At 37.5% G+C, this 18,462-nt stretch overlaps 1 protein-coding gene across 3 annotated transcripts in view; it reads left to right on the forward strand.

Moving 5' to 3' along the window:
• Positions 1-18,462, forward strand: part of fut8b (fucosyltransferase 8b (alpha (1,6) fucosyltransferase)) — a 126,087-nt gene that overhangs the window by 88,497 nt on the left and 19,128 nt on the right. For all 3 annotated transcript variants that reach the window (XM_067418221.1, XM_067418222.1, XM_067418223.1), the window contains 3 exons: positions 6,211-6,326; positions 12,284-12,449; positions 17,904-18,018. In XM_067418221.1, the coding sequence (XP_067274322.1) occupies positions 6,211-6,326; positions 12,284-12,449; positions 17,904-18,018 (397 nt within the window). The remainder of the gene's footprint in view (positions 1-6,210; positions 6,327-12,283; positions 12,450-17,903; positions 18,019-18,462) is intronic.

The raw sequence follows: 18,462 nt of genomic DNA on the forward strand, positions 1-18,462 counted from the left end.
CTGTTCCTCTTGGTATGTCTATCCAGACTTTCGACTATCAGCATAAAGGTCAGCCCACATTGCAGCTTATTTTGATCACTTAGATGGAGGACATGACATCACAAGTGACCAATCACAGTTTTGTGTTGAAAAAGGATATTTAGGATGATGCCAGACATTGTCATATAGTGGCTAGGGGGAGTTATTTTGAGTGCTTTTACCACATTATTAAGTGTTTTCTATAGTGTTCTGAGTGGCTTTAGCATTTTGCTCAACATTTACTAGGATGTCCTTGGTGGCTTTAGCATGTTATGCACTTGCTATAGTGTTTTGAGTAAGCGACAACCTTCCGGTCTCTCTTGAATCCAACACGGAAGTGACTTGAATTGCAATTCATCGACTGGCCGCTAGAGACTGGCTCCAAAACTGAGTCAATCCCATAGACCACCATATTAAAACACTCATTTTAACAGAAGAAAAAAAATGTTTACAGCCTGGTACAGAAAGTGGATTTAGTCTATACAGCTAATTTTGGCCTGTGAGGGGTGAATTTTTTCATAGCTTATCCATTTAAATTATATTAAGCCTTAAAGTTCTGCATAATTAAGGGCGTGGCCTCTTGAGTGACAGGTGGATAGCCGTTTGTCTGCTGTCTGTTAGCCGTCACGTCACCTCAGCTAATTCCAGCCATCTCTGCTTTTTTCTGGATTATTTCATACAATTATAAAATAATATGGCTTGCTGTACGGTTAATTGTACTAGCAGACTGTCCAAGAAGTCTGGGCTCCATTTTTTTCAGTGAGTGAAATTCGAATATAATTTTATTTTTTTTATTTTTTCAAATGATTGATTTATTATTTATAATGTTATTTAAAACGTTACTACACTCCAGAATCCGACAGACTGTGATTAGCTGTAGACTGAAACCATAATCTGTATAAAACAGTTGTCATTTAACATTTACTGATATCTTCCATCCCAACCGCCAATGCCCCAGACTGGCAGCCTCTATGCGTCCAGTAACGTATAGGTTTAGCTCCTGAGCCTGAGCTAACTTGATCACGTCGAGATAGGTGGGCGTGGTTTCAGCAACCAGGCACCTTAGCTCAACACATGTCGCGACTCTTTGCACATTTTCGGTTATCCGGGAGTGACGTGCTGCCAAGATGGTGACGGCCGGTTGTGCCCATTTTGGGCTTTAAAAATGCTCTTCAGAAACCTACAGGTGACGTCACGGACACTACATCCATTGTTTTATACGGTCTATAATTTTGAGTTATGGTGGTTACTATTAGAGGTCGACCGATTCATTGGATTCACCGATAGCTGATTGGTGGAACAATCGGTTATCGGCAAAAATCAATACCGATAGTTTTCCGGTTTGCGGGAGCGGCTGAGAAGGCTGCCGTCATTACACAGTAGCCAATGAGAGCTCTGAGAAGGGTCTGCTGGCATTATATAGCGCGAGAGTGGCCTCTAGAGGCCAAATGAAAAACTATCACTGATTGTTTACATTAACACGTGAGGACACGTGAGGCTGCGCGCGAGCGCGCTGACACATCTGATGCGCGTTTAAAACACCAACAGAGAAACGGTATGAATACAGAACACTTCAGTACGTTGCCAAATCATTATAAAGTAATTGATTTGTTGACTAGATGCTTTAGCAGGGGAAGAACAGCAGTATTTGTACTTTGTCGCCGAGGCTGACAGGACGCTAATATTAGCAGCAACGGTTACCTCAAGCATTTAAAACGATGTAACTGAGACACTTTTTTTGATGTGAGAAACTGTATCATGCATCCAACAGAGATATAAACGCATTAAACATCAATACATATGTTGTTATTTTGATAACCGTTGTGTTCTAAAAAAGCGAACTGTTTGGATTTATATGAAATGATAACACTTAATATAATACAATAATATTCAATTTGTAACATTAAGTAAGGTTAATAGATGCTGTGAAAGTATTATTCATTGTTAGTTTTATCTGTTAACCTTTTTATACACTATAAACTAACATGAATGATTAAGGTAGAATTGTATTGCTCGAATAATAATACATGCTGTAAAATGTACATTACATAATGCATTTAGTTCATGTAAGCTAAATAAATACATCCTTGTTAACAAATGGGATTTGCAGTTTGTTACCTGATATTTATATACATGTTTCTAGGTTATAGATAAAGAAACATTTATTTGTAATATTTTAATGTTTTAGGTATTTTCAACTCATTTTAATATTTTCATATTTACATATGAAATTGAACACATTTTCATGGTTCAGTACTTTTAAAAATTTCTTGTAATAAAGTTTAGCACTGCTTTTTTACCTGTTATTTTATGTATTATTATATTTTAAACTAGTATCTTTTTAAAAACTATCGGTCGATTAATCGGTTATCGGAAAGCGAGGTCCACCCTAGCTATCGGTATCGGTAAAATCCACTATCGGTCGACCTCTAGTTACTATTAACATAGAAATCTAGACACACCCTAGCAGCAGCAAATCTAATCTGCCGCGAGTGTCGTCTAGCAACTCTCAATACACTTCTGAGCTGTAAACGCCAAACTCTGGTCAGGCCAATCACATTGTGTATAGAGTCAGTGGGCGGGGCTTAACATAGTGACGGCCGAGTTGCGTTTGCGTGCTTCTAGTAAACACAGAAACTGGCGAACGGCGGTCTTTCGAATCAGCTCTAACCGCGACTCTGGAAGACTTTGAGTTAAGCTTTTCTCTGAGAAAAGAACAAAGAACGGCACTGAAGTCATTCATTAAAAGGGAAGATGTGTTCGGAGTTTAGCCGACCGGATACGGCGAATGTTTAATCTGTCAATGAGCTCCGCTTCACCTTCGTTGCTCTGGTTGGTGTAGCGCTATCCTATCGCGTGCAGAGGGAGTTTGAAAGACAACCGTTTATCCGCCCCTTGGATTGAGCTGTCAATGGTGAGTTTCCAGACCAAACCTCTTGATGTGGGTCAGGCTTGTCAGGCTAGGTTACTATAGTCATCTGGGTGATTTTAACACATTTATATGCAGTAGGGTGTTCTTAGTGGTTTCTCACTGGTCCCTACTCTCTAGATACGGCTCCCATCCCTTCTTCAATGCAAGTCTGTGCGATTTTCCTCCCATTTCATCATCCGCAGGTGAAAATCTTCAGTCTGATTGCTTGAAATAAGTAACAGCACTTTATGTAGGGTTAGGGGTTTGTTGAAATTCACTAATCATTTAGCAGTATTCAGATCCTCCTTGCCTCTTTTTTCATCTCCAAACCTGTGTGATCTTCAGGCTTCAGTCTCCTGACTAATCTTGCGACTCCTGTAATTTCTTCCCGGAGTGCTGTGGCAGTGACTGACAGTAATTCACTCGCTGTAATGTCATTTGGCCGGCGTTCCCCTCCTGTAGACTTTTTGCTCTCCATCAGCAGTTCTGAAGTTCTGCCCCGTCTGATTCTTCTGCCGTGCACTCGTTTGATAGAACTGCATTAGAGCTGCACGAATCTGGATTAATTGAGAATCAAAGTTTTTGTTTGTTTCTTACTATGAGAATCATGATTCTCCCGTTATTTTGAATAGACCACTAAACAAAATAACATGTAATTTATTATTTACATCATTTCTGGATATAAATCTGGGTTTTTGAATAAATCTCTTGAATGAATGATACAATGACAAATCCATTTTTAACAATCACTTGTCGCCACCTACTGGTGTAATGATTTTGATACAATTTATATTTGAAGCATCAAGTTACTTTCAGAAGGTGACTTACTCTATATTGATCGCTACAGTAGACGTCAGTGTTTATATCTGAACTATAAACTTTTATCCCAGTACTTCTATGATAATATGAACTGTTGTAAAACAGAAATAATGATACTGTGTGGTTGAAGCTGTTTTATACCTATACATGACAGCCACTCTCTCCTTCTCAGCAGCATATATACATACAGTATATAAACTGACCAGGCATAACATTATGACCACTGACAGGTGACGTGAATAACACTGATTATCTCTTCATGACTGCACCTGTTAGTGATTGGGACATATTAGGCAGCAAGTGAAGAGTTTGTCCTCAAAGTTGATATGTTAAGGGCCAAATTGTGACAGCTAGACGACTGGGTCAGAGCATCTCCAAAACTGCAGCTCTTGTGGGCTGTTCCCGGTCTGCAGTGGTCAGTATCTATCAAAAGTGCTCCAAGGAAGGAACAGTGGAGAACCGGCCACAGGGTCATGAGCGGCCGAGGCTCATTGATGCACGTGGGGAGCGAAGGCTGGCCCGTGTGGTCCGATCAAACAGACGAGCTACTGGAGCTCAAACTGCTCCAGAAGTTAATGCTGGTTCTGATAGAAAGGTCTCAGTGGAGTCCATGCATCGACGGGTCAGGGATGTTTTGGCAGCAAAAGGGGGACCAACACAATATTAGATCATAATGTTATGCCTGATCAATGTATATATATCATTGTATAATCTCTAAAGAAAATAAAGAGCTGAGATCCACAAGATTCCTGATTTCTCTCTTTTTCTGTTCTTGCTGGGCTGTAAATGTCTCTCTGCTTGGTCTCCTAGATACCTAATGGGCTCTATGCTAAGTTTGCAGTCATAATAACTATGTGATAAAAATGTGGTGCTGTGTGGTTTCTAGAGTGTTCTGGGTGTTTTAAACACATTTTGCTGCTGTAGCTATAGTGTTCTGGGTGGTTTTGACATGTTGCTAGGGTGTTGTTATCATTATTATCATTAATTAGATTCTAGATTTCTAGCATTTTATTATGATATTACAAAGATGCTTGGGGGTTGACCTACTTCTTTCCAGATTGCAGTAAGAGAGACGTCTTTCAGATGTTATGGTATGTGAGTCGAGTCGTTCATTTCAAGACTTGAAAGGCCAAGTTAATCTTCAGGGGTTTTCATTTCTTTTATATATAGTTATGTGCTTTCCTTAAAGAACATTGGCAAACCAAAATGGCTTCATGAAGTCTGGAATCCAAAATGTATAAAATATTAGTAACACTTTATTTTACGATTCAATTCTTATTAGCATGTATATTACTAGGATATTGGCTGTTTATTAGTACTTATAAAGCACATATTAATGCCTTATTCTGCATGACCTTATTCTCCATCCCTAAATCCTACCCAATAACTAAACTTAAATGCTACAAAAACTACCTTACTAGCTATTAATAAGCAGTAAATTTGGAGTATATTGAGGCAAAAGTCGTAGTTAATAGTGAATATGAGTTCCCCTTACTAAAGTGTTACCAAAATGTTTTATATTTTAGTCTAAACTGTCAAAATAATTGTGTAACTATAACTGTGGCATAATTATAGTCTTTTTTCTAGACTTAAGAATAAGTGGGGGGGGTCTTTCTTTTTTTCTAAAAACAAAACTGCTGACCCCAAAAAATGTAACGGCAGTGTGCTGTCTCTCTCATGCCTTTCTTTTTCTTTTTGCATATCGATGCATGCTGGTTATCTCAGCACCCTTGGTTGTTTTTGTTATTTGCTCTAAAATTAAAGCCCTTTTTGCATCTTTTGAATCAATTAGTATTCCCGCCTCCACTCTTGCAAATTGTGCTAACATGCTCTATTGATTTCTTCACACTAATCTTTGTTCCTTTGCATATATACCCTCATGCATATGCATGCAGCAGAAGTATTAATATTAATGTATGATTACCATATAAATACATAGTATAAGCGATCTACTCAGTGGCTTTAGCACGTGGACTCATATTGACCCATTTATATTACAAATAGTAATATTCAGGAAACATTCAGTTACAAAACAAAAACTCAATTTGATAATATGTGATATTAAACGAGCGCTTGTTTGTGTCATGCAGAGTTTCCCAAATGCTCGTTAGTTAAGAGATGATTTCATCTAAATCAGCTGAATAGAAACGAACACTGTCAAACTGTAATTAGCAATTATGCTTTAGATGAATGTAGGCTGCAAATTTATGCAGCGCACTAAATGCTATTGAACATCACAACAGACATTTATGATTATTTTATTCATGGCCAATTCATAATCAGGCACCAGTGAATAAACGTCTGGAGCCTGTAGTTTCCCGTGCCGCTCTCCGTTTGTTTACGCAGCGTTGGCGGACTGATTGCTTTCTTCATGGACGGCGTGAGAACGCAGACAGAGCTGCTGTTTGCAGACTCTTTAAGCTGCGGAAGGAGTTTGCTAACAAACCGTGTGTGTTTTGCAGGATTCCGGAAGGACAGTCGGATGGGCCAGTATCGTCAGGAAGACTCCGATCTCTTGAGGAACAGCTAAGCCGAGCCAAACAGAAGATCCACAGTTTTCAGAGATTATCTGGAGAAGGCAAGAGAAGAGATAAACGAGACTGATTCGCCCATTCTCAAAGGAATAGTTTAAAATGAAAATTCTGTCATCTTTTACTCACCCTCAAGTTGTTTCAAACCTGTATGAATTTCTTTCTTCAGCTGAACACAAGATATTTTGAAGAATGTCAGTAACCAAAGAGTTAACTGGAGCCATTGACTTCCATAGTTTTTTTCCCCCTACTAACTGTTTGGTTACTGACGTTCTTCAAAATGTCTTCCCTTGTGTTCAGCTGAAGAAAGAAATTCATACAGGTTTGAAACAACTTGAGGGTGAGCAAAAGATTTTATACTATTTTCATTTTAAAGTGAACTATCCCTTTAACCCCACTGTAAATCCTAATGCTCAAAATAATTAATTGGTTTGAGTAGAGCCAACTCAAATTAAACAAATGAGTTCAAACCCATTAACTTTATAAGTATTTAGAACATTATTTTTCTTTTGAGTTCATTGTTCTGAGACAAAACAACTTAATTTTTTTGCGTTTTATAAACATGTTTCTATAAATTTAGACTAACTTAAATATACCTGAAACTGGGCTGGGATTTCTATTTCCCAGCATGCTTTGCCATGACACTCAAAAGGGACATAAAATTCCAAAATAAAGTGTTATAGTATGTTTTTTGTGCAAGATTAACATTAAGTGGAAGATTTAGTCGTTTTTAATGTTTTATGTTAGTTTAGAAGAGTTTCTGTTATGTTGTTTTTTTGTAAGATTACCATCATAGTGACATATTGCTGTCCTCATTCATCAAGTGTTATGCTATATTAATGTTACCAAAGCATTGTGTAACCAATTAGCAAGGTGGCATTTATTGAATTAGCTTATTAAATCTAGTCATGTTTCCGCTACTTAAAATTTAAGATTACACAATATTTTTAAGTTGAAGTGTGAATTTTAGCGGCATCTAGTGGTGATGTTGTGAATTGCAACTGCCCACTGCTCACCCCTCCCTTCCAAAGCACATAGAGAAGCTACGGTGGCCTACACAGGACAAAAATGTCATCATCTGAGACAACAGAGAGTAGCTAGCGCTCTGTAGAGAAGTTAGTCCGTTAAGGGCTACCTGGACAAACATGACTTCACTGTAAGGGACCTGCGGTGTGTGTAGATATAAACGGCTCATTCTAAGGTAATAAAAACATAGCGGTTCATTATGAAAGATCTTTATACCTCAGTATAAAGTACACACCAGTAATGCATGTTATATTGCATTTCTGTCATTAGAAATGATTATCTTTTTAGTAGCGTAAACTTGGCTAGCTTTAACTAGCCAATTCAAAAAAATGCTACCTTGCTAATTAGTAACACAATGTTTTGCTAGCATTAGTATAGCACTTACTGAAGGAAGACAGTAATGTAATATATTTGTTCTCAAACTATCTCATGCTCCCCTCGTCACCATGATGGTAACCACCCTAAAAAACCCAACATAACTCTTCTAAACTAACATAGCAAAACATTAAACACTGCTAAATTCCCACATTAACATTAATCTTGCACAAAAACATTATATAACACTTAATTTTGGCATTTACTGTCACTTTTAAGTGTCATGGCAAAGCATTCTGGGAGATAGAAATCCCAGCCCAGTTTCAGTTACAGTCCAAATGAAAAGAAACAAGTTCATTAAACTCAAAACAATGACAATTTTTTTTACGTTTAAATGTCAGTTTCCTGAACTCAAAAGCTCTGCTCAAAACAATGATTTTGAGTGTTTACAGTGCATGTAAAACTATAGCAAGAGATCCAAAACAAAATGAGTAACCTTTAAACTGGTGTAATAGGGGCACTTTAGCATTGAAAAAAGGAGCTCTGACTGTGCTGTTTGTGTTCTGGTTTAGACTTGCAGATTGACATCCAGAGTCACAACAGAATGAGTCAATGTGTAGGTAGAGTTTGAATGTTTGCACACGCTCATGTTTATGTGTGTGTGTGTGTGTGTATAATCAAGGGTAGGAAGCGGGTCAGGGTCAGTGAAATTTCCTTGCTGCAGGATCTGCCAAAAATAACTACCAACATCATTATCATCACCCTGGGCCAGAGGTCACAGATATATAAGAATCATCCTTAAAGAGTCATCCTCTCTCTCTCTCTCTCTCTCTCTCTCTCTCTCTCTCTCTCTCTCTCTCTCTCTCTCTCTCTCTCTCTCTCTCTCTCTCTCTCTCTCTCTCTCTCTCTCTCTCTCTCTCTCTCTCTCTCTCTCTCTCTCTCTCTCTCTCTCTCTCTCTCTCTCTCTCTCTGGCATTCTGACCCCTATAAAAGGACCGATAGATGCTGTGTGGTGTGTCTCATTCAGGTCACCTCTGCAATAATGAGAGGACGGATTAGAGGATAAACTCTAGTGAGCTGTCCACCTACATACAGACGTGCTCAAATTCGTTGGCACCCTTACAGCTCATTGCAATAATGCTTCATTCCTCCTTGAAAAATTATGAAATTAAAAGCTATTTTATCATGTATACTTGCATGCCTTTGGTAAAGAATCTGTGAAAAGACATGAATTATTGCTTATTCTACAAAGATATTCTAAAATGGCCTGGACACATGTGTTTGTACCCCTTTAAAGTAACTGGATTATAGTAATATTTCAAACTAATTTGTTTCTTTAATTAGTATGACATGTCTCCAATCTTGTAATCAGTCATTCAGCCTATTTAAATGGAGGACAGTAGTCACTCCAATGCTGTTTGGTATCATTGTGTGCACCGCACTGAACATGGACCAGAGAAAGCAAAGGAGAGAGTTGTCTGAGGAGCTCAGAAAGAAAATAATAGACAAGCATGGTAAAGATGAAAGCTACAAGACATCTTCAAGCAGCTTGATGTTCCTGTGACACCAGTTGCAAATATTATGAAGAAGTTTAAGGTCCATTGAACTGTAGCCAACCTCCATGAGTGCGGCTGCAAGAGGAAAATGACCCCAGATTGAACAGAAAGATAGTGCAAATGGTAGAAAAAGAACCACGGATAACTGCAAAAGAGATACAAGCTGAACTCCAAGATGAAGGTACATCTGTTGATTCATTGCTTTTAGAGCAAAAACAGACCCAGGAGGACTCCACTTTTGAAAAAAGCCAGACTGAAATTTGCTAAAATTTATATTGTCAAGCCACAATCCTTCTGTGAGAATGTCCTTCAGACAGATGAGTCAAAACTGGAGCTTTTTGGCAAGTCACATCAGAAAACTAAAATCAAGCTTTCAAAGAAAAGAACAACACATGGAGGAGGCTGGGCTATGTTTTGGGGCTGCTTTGCTGTGCTTTGAATCAGTGCAGGGTACAATGAAATCTCAAGTCTATCAAGGCATTTTGGAGCGAAACATACTGCCAAGTGTCAGAAAGCTCTGTCTCATTCGTAGGCCATGGGTTCTCCACCAGAATAATGACCCAAAACGCACAGCTAAAATCAGCCAAGAATGGATAAGAACAAAACATTGGACTTTTCTGAAGTGGCCTTCTATAAGTCCTGATCTGAATCCTATCGAGCATCTATGGAAAGAGCTGAAACTTACATTCTGGAGACAGCACCCATCAAACCGGAGACAGCTGGAGAAGTTTACTCAGAAAGAGTGGGCCAGCTGCAGAAGTCTCATTGAGAGCAGAAAACGTTTGATTGCAGTGATTGCCTTCAAAAGGTTGTGTAACAAAATTTTAGTTCAGGGGTCCCATCATTTTTGTCCATGTCATTTACATTTGTTTTATTATTTACAATATTATGTTGAATAAAAAATCGAAAGCAAAGTCTGATTTCGAATAAACAATAGGGGATGGCAATTACTTTAGTCAGGGTAAAGCTATTTCAGAGAAAAAATGTGCATTCTTTTTTGTTTCTTTTTTTTCCTTCTTTTTTTGTGGAGGGGTACTAACAATAAATGCTGTAAATACTGATATTTGAGATTGGTATTTTTTATGTTTTATGTTTTATGAGTGTCATGTTCTTAGTTTGCCAGCATGCTCTCTGTGAGGAGCACTATTGAGCATGTATTCATGAGGTTTCATTTCCATTAGGATGCTACATATGTAGGTAGTATACAGCCGGGCAGCTCACTAGGGTTTGGGATAGATCTTCCATTCAGAGTCACTTGTTCCACAGAGATTAGACCCAAGAGTATTTCTCAAAAAGCTCTGAACTTATTACATAAGAGCCAAAGAGTATGGCAAGCTGTTTTGACTTTTAATCATTCACAGAATATCATTCACATGCACATGAACTTTAATGGCGTCCCATGCTTAATCCGTAGGGTTTAATATGGAGTCGGCCCACCCTTTGCAGCTCTAACAGCTTCAACTCCTCTAGGAAGGCTTTCCTCAAGGTTTAGGAGTGTGTTTATGGGGATTTTTGACCATTCTTCTAGAAGCTCATTTGTGAGGTCAGGCACTGATGTTGGACGAGAAGGCCTGGCTCTCAGTCTCCGCTCTAATTCATCCCAAAGCTGTTCTATCGGGTTGAGCTCAGGACTCTGTGCTGGCCAGTCAAGTTCCTCAACACCAAACTCCCTCATCCATGTCTTTATGGACCGACGCTTTGTGCACTGGAGCGCAGTCATGTTGGAACACAATGTTGGAAGCATGAAACTGTCCAAAATGTCTTGGTATGCTAAATCATTAAGAGTTCCTTTCACTAGAACTAAAGGGCCAAGCTCAACCCCTGATAAACATCCCCACACCATAATCCCCCCATCCACCAAACTTTACACTTGGCACAATGCAATCAGGCAAGTCCTGTTCTCCTGGCAACCACCAAATTCAAACTTGTCCATGGGATTGCCAGACAGAGAAGTGTGATTGGTCGCTCAGAGAACACGTCGCACTGCTCTAGAGTCCAGTGGCGGCTGCTTTACTCCACTGCATCGCACGCTTTGCATTGTGAAGGCTTGGATGAGCTGCTCGGCCATGGAAACCCATTCCATGAAGCTCTCTACGCTGTTCTTGAGCTCATCTGAAGGTCACAGATGTTTGGAGGTCTGGAGCTATTGACTCTGCAGAAAGTTGGCGACTTCTGTGCACTGTGACCCTCAGCATGCGCTGACCCCGCTCTATAATTTTACATGGCCTGAGTTGCTGTTGTTCCCAATCGCTTCCACTTTGTTATAATCCCACTAAGAGTTGAGCGTGGAATATTTAGTAGTGAGGAAATGCGACCCATTCTCTCACTAATGTGTGTAGAAGCGTCTGCAGGCCTAGTGCTTGATTTATAAACCTGTGGACATGAAGTGATTGATATCAAGAATAGACATTTGCACTAGTAACCATGTAATTATTGATATAAAAAATAAAGGTTTTTACTAGTGAGAATTGTATTTCTGATATTTGAAATTGGAATTTCAATTAGTTACAAATCAATTCTTGATAATGAATTTGATTGGCAGCCTATGGTGATATTCCACTAATGAATATATCAAGAATTATAGTTTATATCATCAACAATTCGTATTTCTAAGAGTGAGGACGTCATTGTTCATATGAAAAAATGCCTTTGTTACTATTAGAAATATAATTCCTGATATCAAGAATTAGCATTATAATTACTGAAAATTACATTTGTTGATATCACAAATTCATATGGGAATGAATAAATGTCAAAACGGCTTGCCATAGATGGAGGCCGAGGAGAGAGAGAGAGAGAGAGAGAGAGAGAGAGACGAATGAGAGAGAGACGAATGAGAAAAAGAATCAAAAAGAGAACAGTAGCGAGGATTGACAGCAATTGTAACCTTTTTTGCAATTTCCTTCACAACTCACACACTATTACAAATATACTTGCCATCTTTTTATATAAAGCAAAAATGTCAGCAGTAATAGCTGCTAAGTCAACTGCAGTCTTCAACTAGATACTTATTTGTTCTAAGTCCCTTTAGCTGTGATTATCTTATCAAATCCTCTCAGACCTTTTTCCTTAATTAGAGCACTTTTGAATCCCTCATTCTCTCTCAGTTGGTCCGGGTCGAGAACAGGAAGAATTGCGGAGGAAGGTGGAGAATGGGGTGAAAGAGCTGTGGTATTTTATTCGCAGCGAGATCCAGAAGCTGAGTCACATCGCACCGACAGACAGACAGAAAAACACTGACGCACTCCTGCAGGACCTGGGTCATCAACAGAGGTCAGCCGATATTGCTCACGTTGCTCTTTTATTGCTCAGGCGACTCTGGCTGTCTGAAATCATTCATTTCAACTTTGCCTTTAAAGAGAAACCTGTTGTGCAAGATTCACTTTAGCGTTGTTTTTGAACATATTTATGTGTCTGCAGTGTACAACCGTATTATGGTAAAAATCCATCCTCTCCAAAAATCGCCCATAAATCTAGTGTAGGAATGCTATACGCTGGGACGTCTTTTTGTAACAGGCCCCGCCCACCACTGAAGGCCCTATTAGCTTAGCTCCTCCCCTGAGTGAGTGTACACCCTCTCCCATGTTTATGTCCTCACAAGACAATTTAACAGCATTAATTAAAGCTACTAAAGTTATTCAGTCAAGTGATGTGTGTGATTTTCAGTTGTTTGATTCATATTAACATATATATAGCAGTAGGTAGTGTATATTACGCTGCATGATCATCATTTTTTATAGAAATAGTGAAGGTGAATGCATATATGAACAAGCTCTCTGTTTAGGATTAGAACAAATTCAACCCAAACGCTCTTTGGTGACGTGGATGATTACGTTACACTCTCAGAAAAAAAAGGTACAAAAGCTGTCACTGGGCTGAAACCTTTTCAAAAGGTACACTTTTGTTCATTTTAGGTACTACTTTATGTACCTTTAAGGTACCGATATGGACCCTTTATGTACAAAAGTCTACCTTTTGAAACAGTACCACCCCAGTGACAGCTTTTGTACCTTTTTTTCTGAGAATGTACTGATCATCTGTCCATCACTTTATACATCCCGCCCTGATAGTTTGATTGGTCCGAACAGCTCTGGTCCGAGCAAAGTTGCTTCCCAACGGATCAAGTCCAGACCGAACTTCCCGAGCTCAAATGTTGTGGGCGGGGCTGAGTTCAGCTGGCATCCTGGCTAACAATCAGCATTATGAAAAACAATAATTACAAAAAAAATTGGAATCGGTATGATTTCTGAAAGTTTTTGAAAGAATTCTCAATTCTCAAAAATACAGTAAAAATAGTAATATTGTGAAATATTATTACCATTTTATATAGCTGTTTTATATGTGAATATATGGTCAAGTGTAATTTATTCCTGTGATCAAAGCTGAATTTATCATCAGTCTTCAGTGTCACATGATCCTTCACTAATCATTCTCATTTGCTGATATGCTGCTTAATTATCAATTATTATTGGTGCTCACTTATTAATTATGTTATAATTATCATCAATGATGAAAACTTTGCTACTTCAGGCACTGCTTCTTTAATGAATAGAAAGTTCAAATGAACAGCATTTATTTGAAATAGAAATCTGAATGTCTTCAGTGACTACGTTTACATGGACAGCAGTAATCTAATTATTGACCTTATTCTAAATAAGACAATATTCTGATTAAGGTGTTTACATGAGTTGCTTTTAGAGTACTCCGTTCATGTTCCCGTTTTACATGTGCTAGAACATAGATCGATTATGGCACGTCATTACGTCCCCATGCCACGCTATGTTCTCCAACATCCAATCATAGCGTGACTTTGGCAGGTGTGTTCATTTTATGGGCTCAGTAAACCCGCTAACTTCACCTGCGGGTGTCGCTGTTGGACAGTGTTACTTTACATTAAGAAGTATAACAAAACATGCGTTTTTATAATGTTTTATATCTACATTTACGTTGATTTGTTTTTGTAATATGTATTCCCCTTTTTTTTTTTTTTTTTAAGAGACACTGCCCCTCTTTCCTCCTTATTGACAGCCTACATTTAGAATAATAGCTTTGATTAATTATGAAAAAGGTTTAAAAATCATGTCTCTTTGGATTGTTTTTCCTGCCGTCGAGCCACAGGCGTTCACTGAATGACCCATCTGGTTTGCGATTACAGATACAAACTTATTGTATTTTACTTTTACAATGAGCATAATAATTACAACAAAAATAAAAATAGAGAGAGAGGACGCAGTGTTCACAATGAACAGTCAAGTAAAACACACACCGCCCATAGCAACGACGTTTATGGCAACGACTTTTCAGACTGACAGATCCGTAAAAGATAAACGCGACTTTTCCACTATTTGTTACTGTTTTGTACACGTTGTTATATTAAGTATAATTCCAATTATGTTTTATTGGCCAAAATATTATCGATGATTGTTAAAGGGGCACTTTTGATTAATTTTCAAAAAGGGCAGAGGCTCCAACCCACAAAGACTCCCCTCTGCACTCCCCTGTTGTGCGTAACGGTATGTGTCCTGTCACAAAATGCGGTGAAATCTCCGACATGACATTAATAGTTAGATTAAGGTGTGTACATGTCTCTGATAATGCGACTAAAATAGGCATACTCCACATGTCTTAATCCGATTTATGTTTAGTTAGATTATGACTTTAATCAGATTAAGGTAATTAGAAATCGCTGTCTACATGGTAGCCTCTTAATCAGAGTATTGTCTTAATCAGATTAATATCGGAGTATTGTTGTCCATGTAAACGTAGTCACTGTCACTTGTGATCAATTGGATGAATCCAATATAAAATTTATTTTTTAAAATCTTTTTTTTACCTCAGACTTTTAAATGGTAGTGTTTCACAGTTTCTAAAAAATGTTTAATGATATATTAAGCAGAAAAAACTATACTGTCTATGATTAATTGTCAAAATGCAACAAAAAACTTCCTAAAAGAGGTTTTTGATTTATTTATTGTTTTCTTCTTCTGAATATGAGGCGAGCCTGCTCTCAACAAGTTTCGTAACTTTCTGAATCATTTTTTGGAGCGGTGCATGATGAAGAATTGATGTGCGTCTCTAGTTTCAGCATTATGAAACGGCTCCAGACACTAATAGTGGTGTAATAGAAATATAGCAGCACTTAATTCTGAGTTATCACCCGCTAGACTAATTACAGAGAGAGACGCTGTCAATATCTCATTATCTCGGCGTCTCTCAGACGTTCAATCAGCACATTCACACCTGTTTTTCTGTTTTGACAAAGAGAACTGCTCGATACACATTTAACACTGGGCTGTGCTGGAGCGAACGGCTCCCTGAGGAGTCTCTCATTGATGAAGTAATAATTAAACTCCTCATAAACCCAGCATATGTTCATCTGTTTGAATTAGCGAATGACTGGTTGATCAGAATTCATGCGTTATTAGTGTCTAAAACTCCTTCTTTTTGAGGTATTCTTTGATTTAAAAGAATGAATCATCCAAGAATTAAAACGATCATCATTTACTCATTACAATTCACATTACATTATTTCTTATGTATGACACAAAAGGAGATGTTTTGCTGAATGTTCACGCTGTTCTTTTTCTCGGTTCACATTAAAATGCCACAAAATATATCAAGACTAAGGGTAAACGAAAAGGACAAGGCTTATCCTCTCTCTGGCAGTGAATTCATTAAACAGGCTGATAATTGCAGCTCTATTAGAGCAGTTTATTCAGAATTGTCTTCTCTTCCATGTTTGTGTTCAATAAAAGATTATGAATCAGCATATCATGAATCATGAATCAATACGCTGATTCATAACCATTTGAATCTTTATTTGAGGATTGAAAACGAATGCGGAAGAGAAGACAATGCTGAATAAAGTCGTAGTTTTTGTTATTTTTGGACCCAAATGTATTTTGGATGCTTCAAGAGACTCTAATTAACCCACTGATGTCTCATATGGACTACTGTGATGATGTTTTTATTCCCTTTCTGGACATGGACAGTATAGTGTGCATACACTTGCATACGCTCTCGGACTAAATATAAAATATCTTAAACTGTGTCTGAAGATGAATGGAGGTCTTACGGGTGAGGAACGACATTAGGGTGAGGAGTTAATGACATCAATTTCATTTTTGGGTGAACTAACCCTTTAATACTCAATATTTAAGTCATTTTGCTTCTCAATTGAATGTATCTTGATTTAAGAACACTTGTACTAAAAAAACAAGACAAAATACTGAGGAAGAGGATCATTGCAGTGTAACAATCCATCATGTTACACATTCACAAGTAATATAATCTGACTCATTTTTTATTACTTTGAGGGGGGGGGGGGATCCCATCGATTTGAATTTGGATAATCGTGTACTATAAAAATACAAAGAGAAAAAAAACATTCTCTATTACGTCAAAGAGGTTGGGCAGACAAAACAGTTTTGGAATGACATAAATACAAAATGGCATTTGTACATTTTATTGTGTTTGAAAGACAAAATCCTTCCAAAGACAGGGAGAATCAATTAATTAGGAATAATTCACTGTAGGGCGCACAATATTGAAAAATAAAAAATAAATAGTTTAAAATATATATATATATATATATATATATATATATATATATATATATATATATATATATGAAGATGTATATATATATTTATTATGTATGTATGTATGTATGTATGTATGTATGTATATATATATATATATATATATATATATATATATATATATATATATATATATATATATATTGCAATATGAAAACAATTTCACTAGATGACTTGAATAGCTTCATTTGGAAAAAAAATATAATTCAAGAATGATTTGGATGATTTTGTGGGGGAGTGAAACTTCATAGAAAATAATAAGCAAAGCATACAAGCATACAAATTACAAGCATAAATAAATACAATAGAGCAAAGATGAAATTAAATAAACAGTGCTTTATGTTTTTCAGGTGAGACTTACAGCATTCGGGAACAGAAATAGAATGAGAAATTGTAAATTAGGTCTTCACTGTATAAATTAAATATAATTCATCTTTGTTAATGCTTAAAAAAGTTTTTTTAGTTTTTTTTGTTTGATTAACATTAATGACACCGACAGTAGCAGGTTTATTAGGCTATTGTCACTTTACGACCGAATGCACGGATCCAATATAATGAAGTGCATCCATTTTCTTTCTCAATTATTAACGTTCATGCAAGCCATAAGCACATATGTTTAAGTGGATACTGACGGGCATTTTGACGTGTGTGTTTTCTTTTGTGTCTTCTTGCGATCAAATAGTCTAAAGTCGCTTGAAACTGACAGGACCTAAAACGTGCAAGTGATAAACTTTCACTCTATGACTTGCAATGAATCTGAAAATCATGTGCGTTTCGAAGCGTGGTGCCTGGTCTGTACAGATCATACAATCCCTATATTTGACATCACACATCCTGTGACGTGACTGTCGTGGATTTGCATATCACAATATCGATGCCAAAACGATATATATCGTGCAACCCTAATTCACTGACATTTTGTCAATAATATTTAATAATGTTATCAATAAAAAAGTAACTGTTAGTCCAAGTATTTTAAAATGTAATATATTCTAATTACAAGTTATTTTTGGAATCTGATTAATTCAGATTACATATGACCAGTTACTACCCAGCACTGGTAATCATTGAACCGTCAGAAGGTGATTTTTAACACGTTTCTCCTTGTGTGTTTCTGTGCTGTCAGAACGATCATGACAGACCTGCACCACCTCAGTCAGGCGGACGGAGCAGGTGATTGGAGAGAGAAGGAGGCCAGAGATCTTTCCAGCCTGGTGCAGAACAGGATCTCCTTTCTGCAGGTACAGTACAACACTAATGAAATATAATTTTCTGATGATACTCTCTGAATCTCTGGCCCTCTCTCTGGGTTTTTTTCTGTTTTTCCCACTTTATATTGAAATCTGTGACTTCAGTCTGATCGCTCTAAAAGGCTGGTAAAGGAAATATTAATGTCGTTCGAGATTTTGATTTTCTTTACAAACCGCTGCTAATTAAAACCAAAGTGTAAGATCGAGTGAAGTCAGTCTTTTATTGATTTATTTACAAATTTCATCATCTTAAAGACTTGCAGGATCTTTTAAATCTCGACTCTGATGCCACGGTCATGCATTATTTGCTTTCTGCAAAGAAGCACAAGTTAAATCTGTCTACAAGGAATCTTCAGATATCCCACTTTATTTAACATGATAATAATAGAGCTGCTAATTAGCAATGCTTCTAGACCAGCACAAACCAGCCTGCTG

The sequence above is a fragment of the Pseudorasbora parva genome, chromosome 15 (genome assembly GCF_024679245.1).
Source record: "Pseudorasbora parva isolate DD20220531a chromosome 15, ASM2467924v1, whole genome shotgun sequence".
Classification (NCBI taxonomy): Eukaryota; Metazoa; Chordata; class Actinopteri; order Cypriniformes; family Gobionidae; genus Pseudorasbora; species Pseudorasbora parva.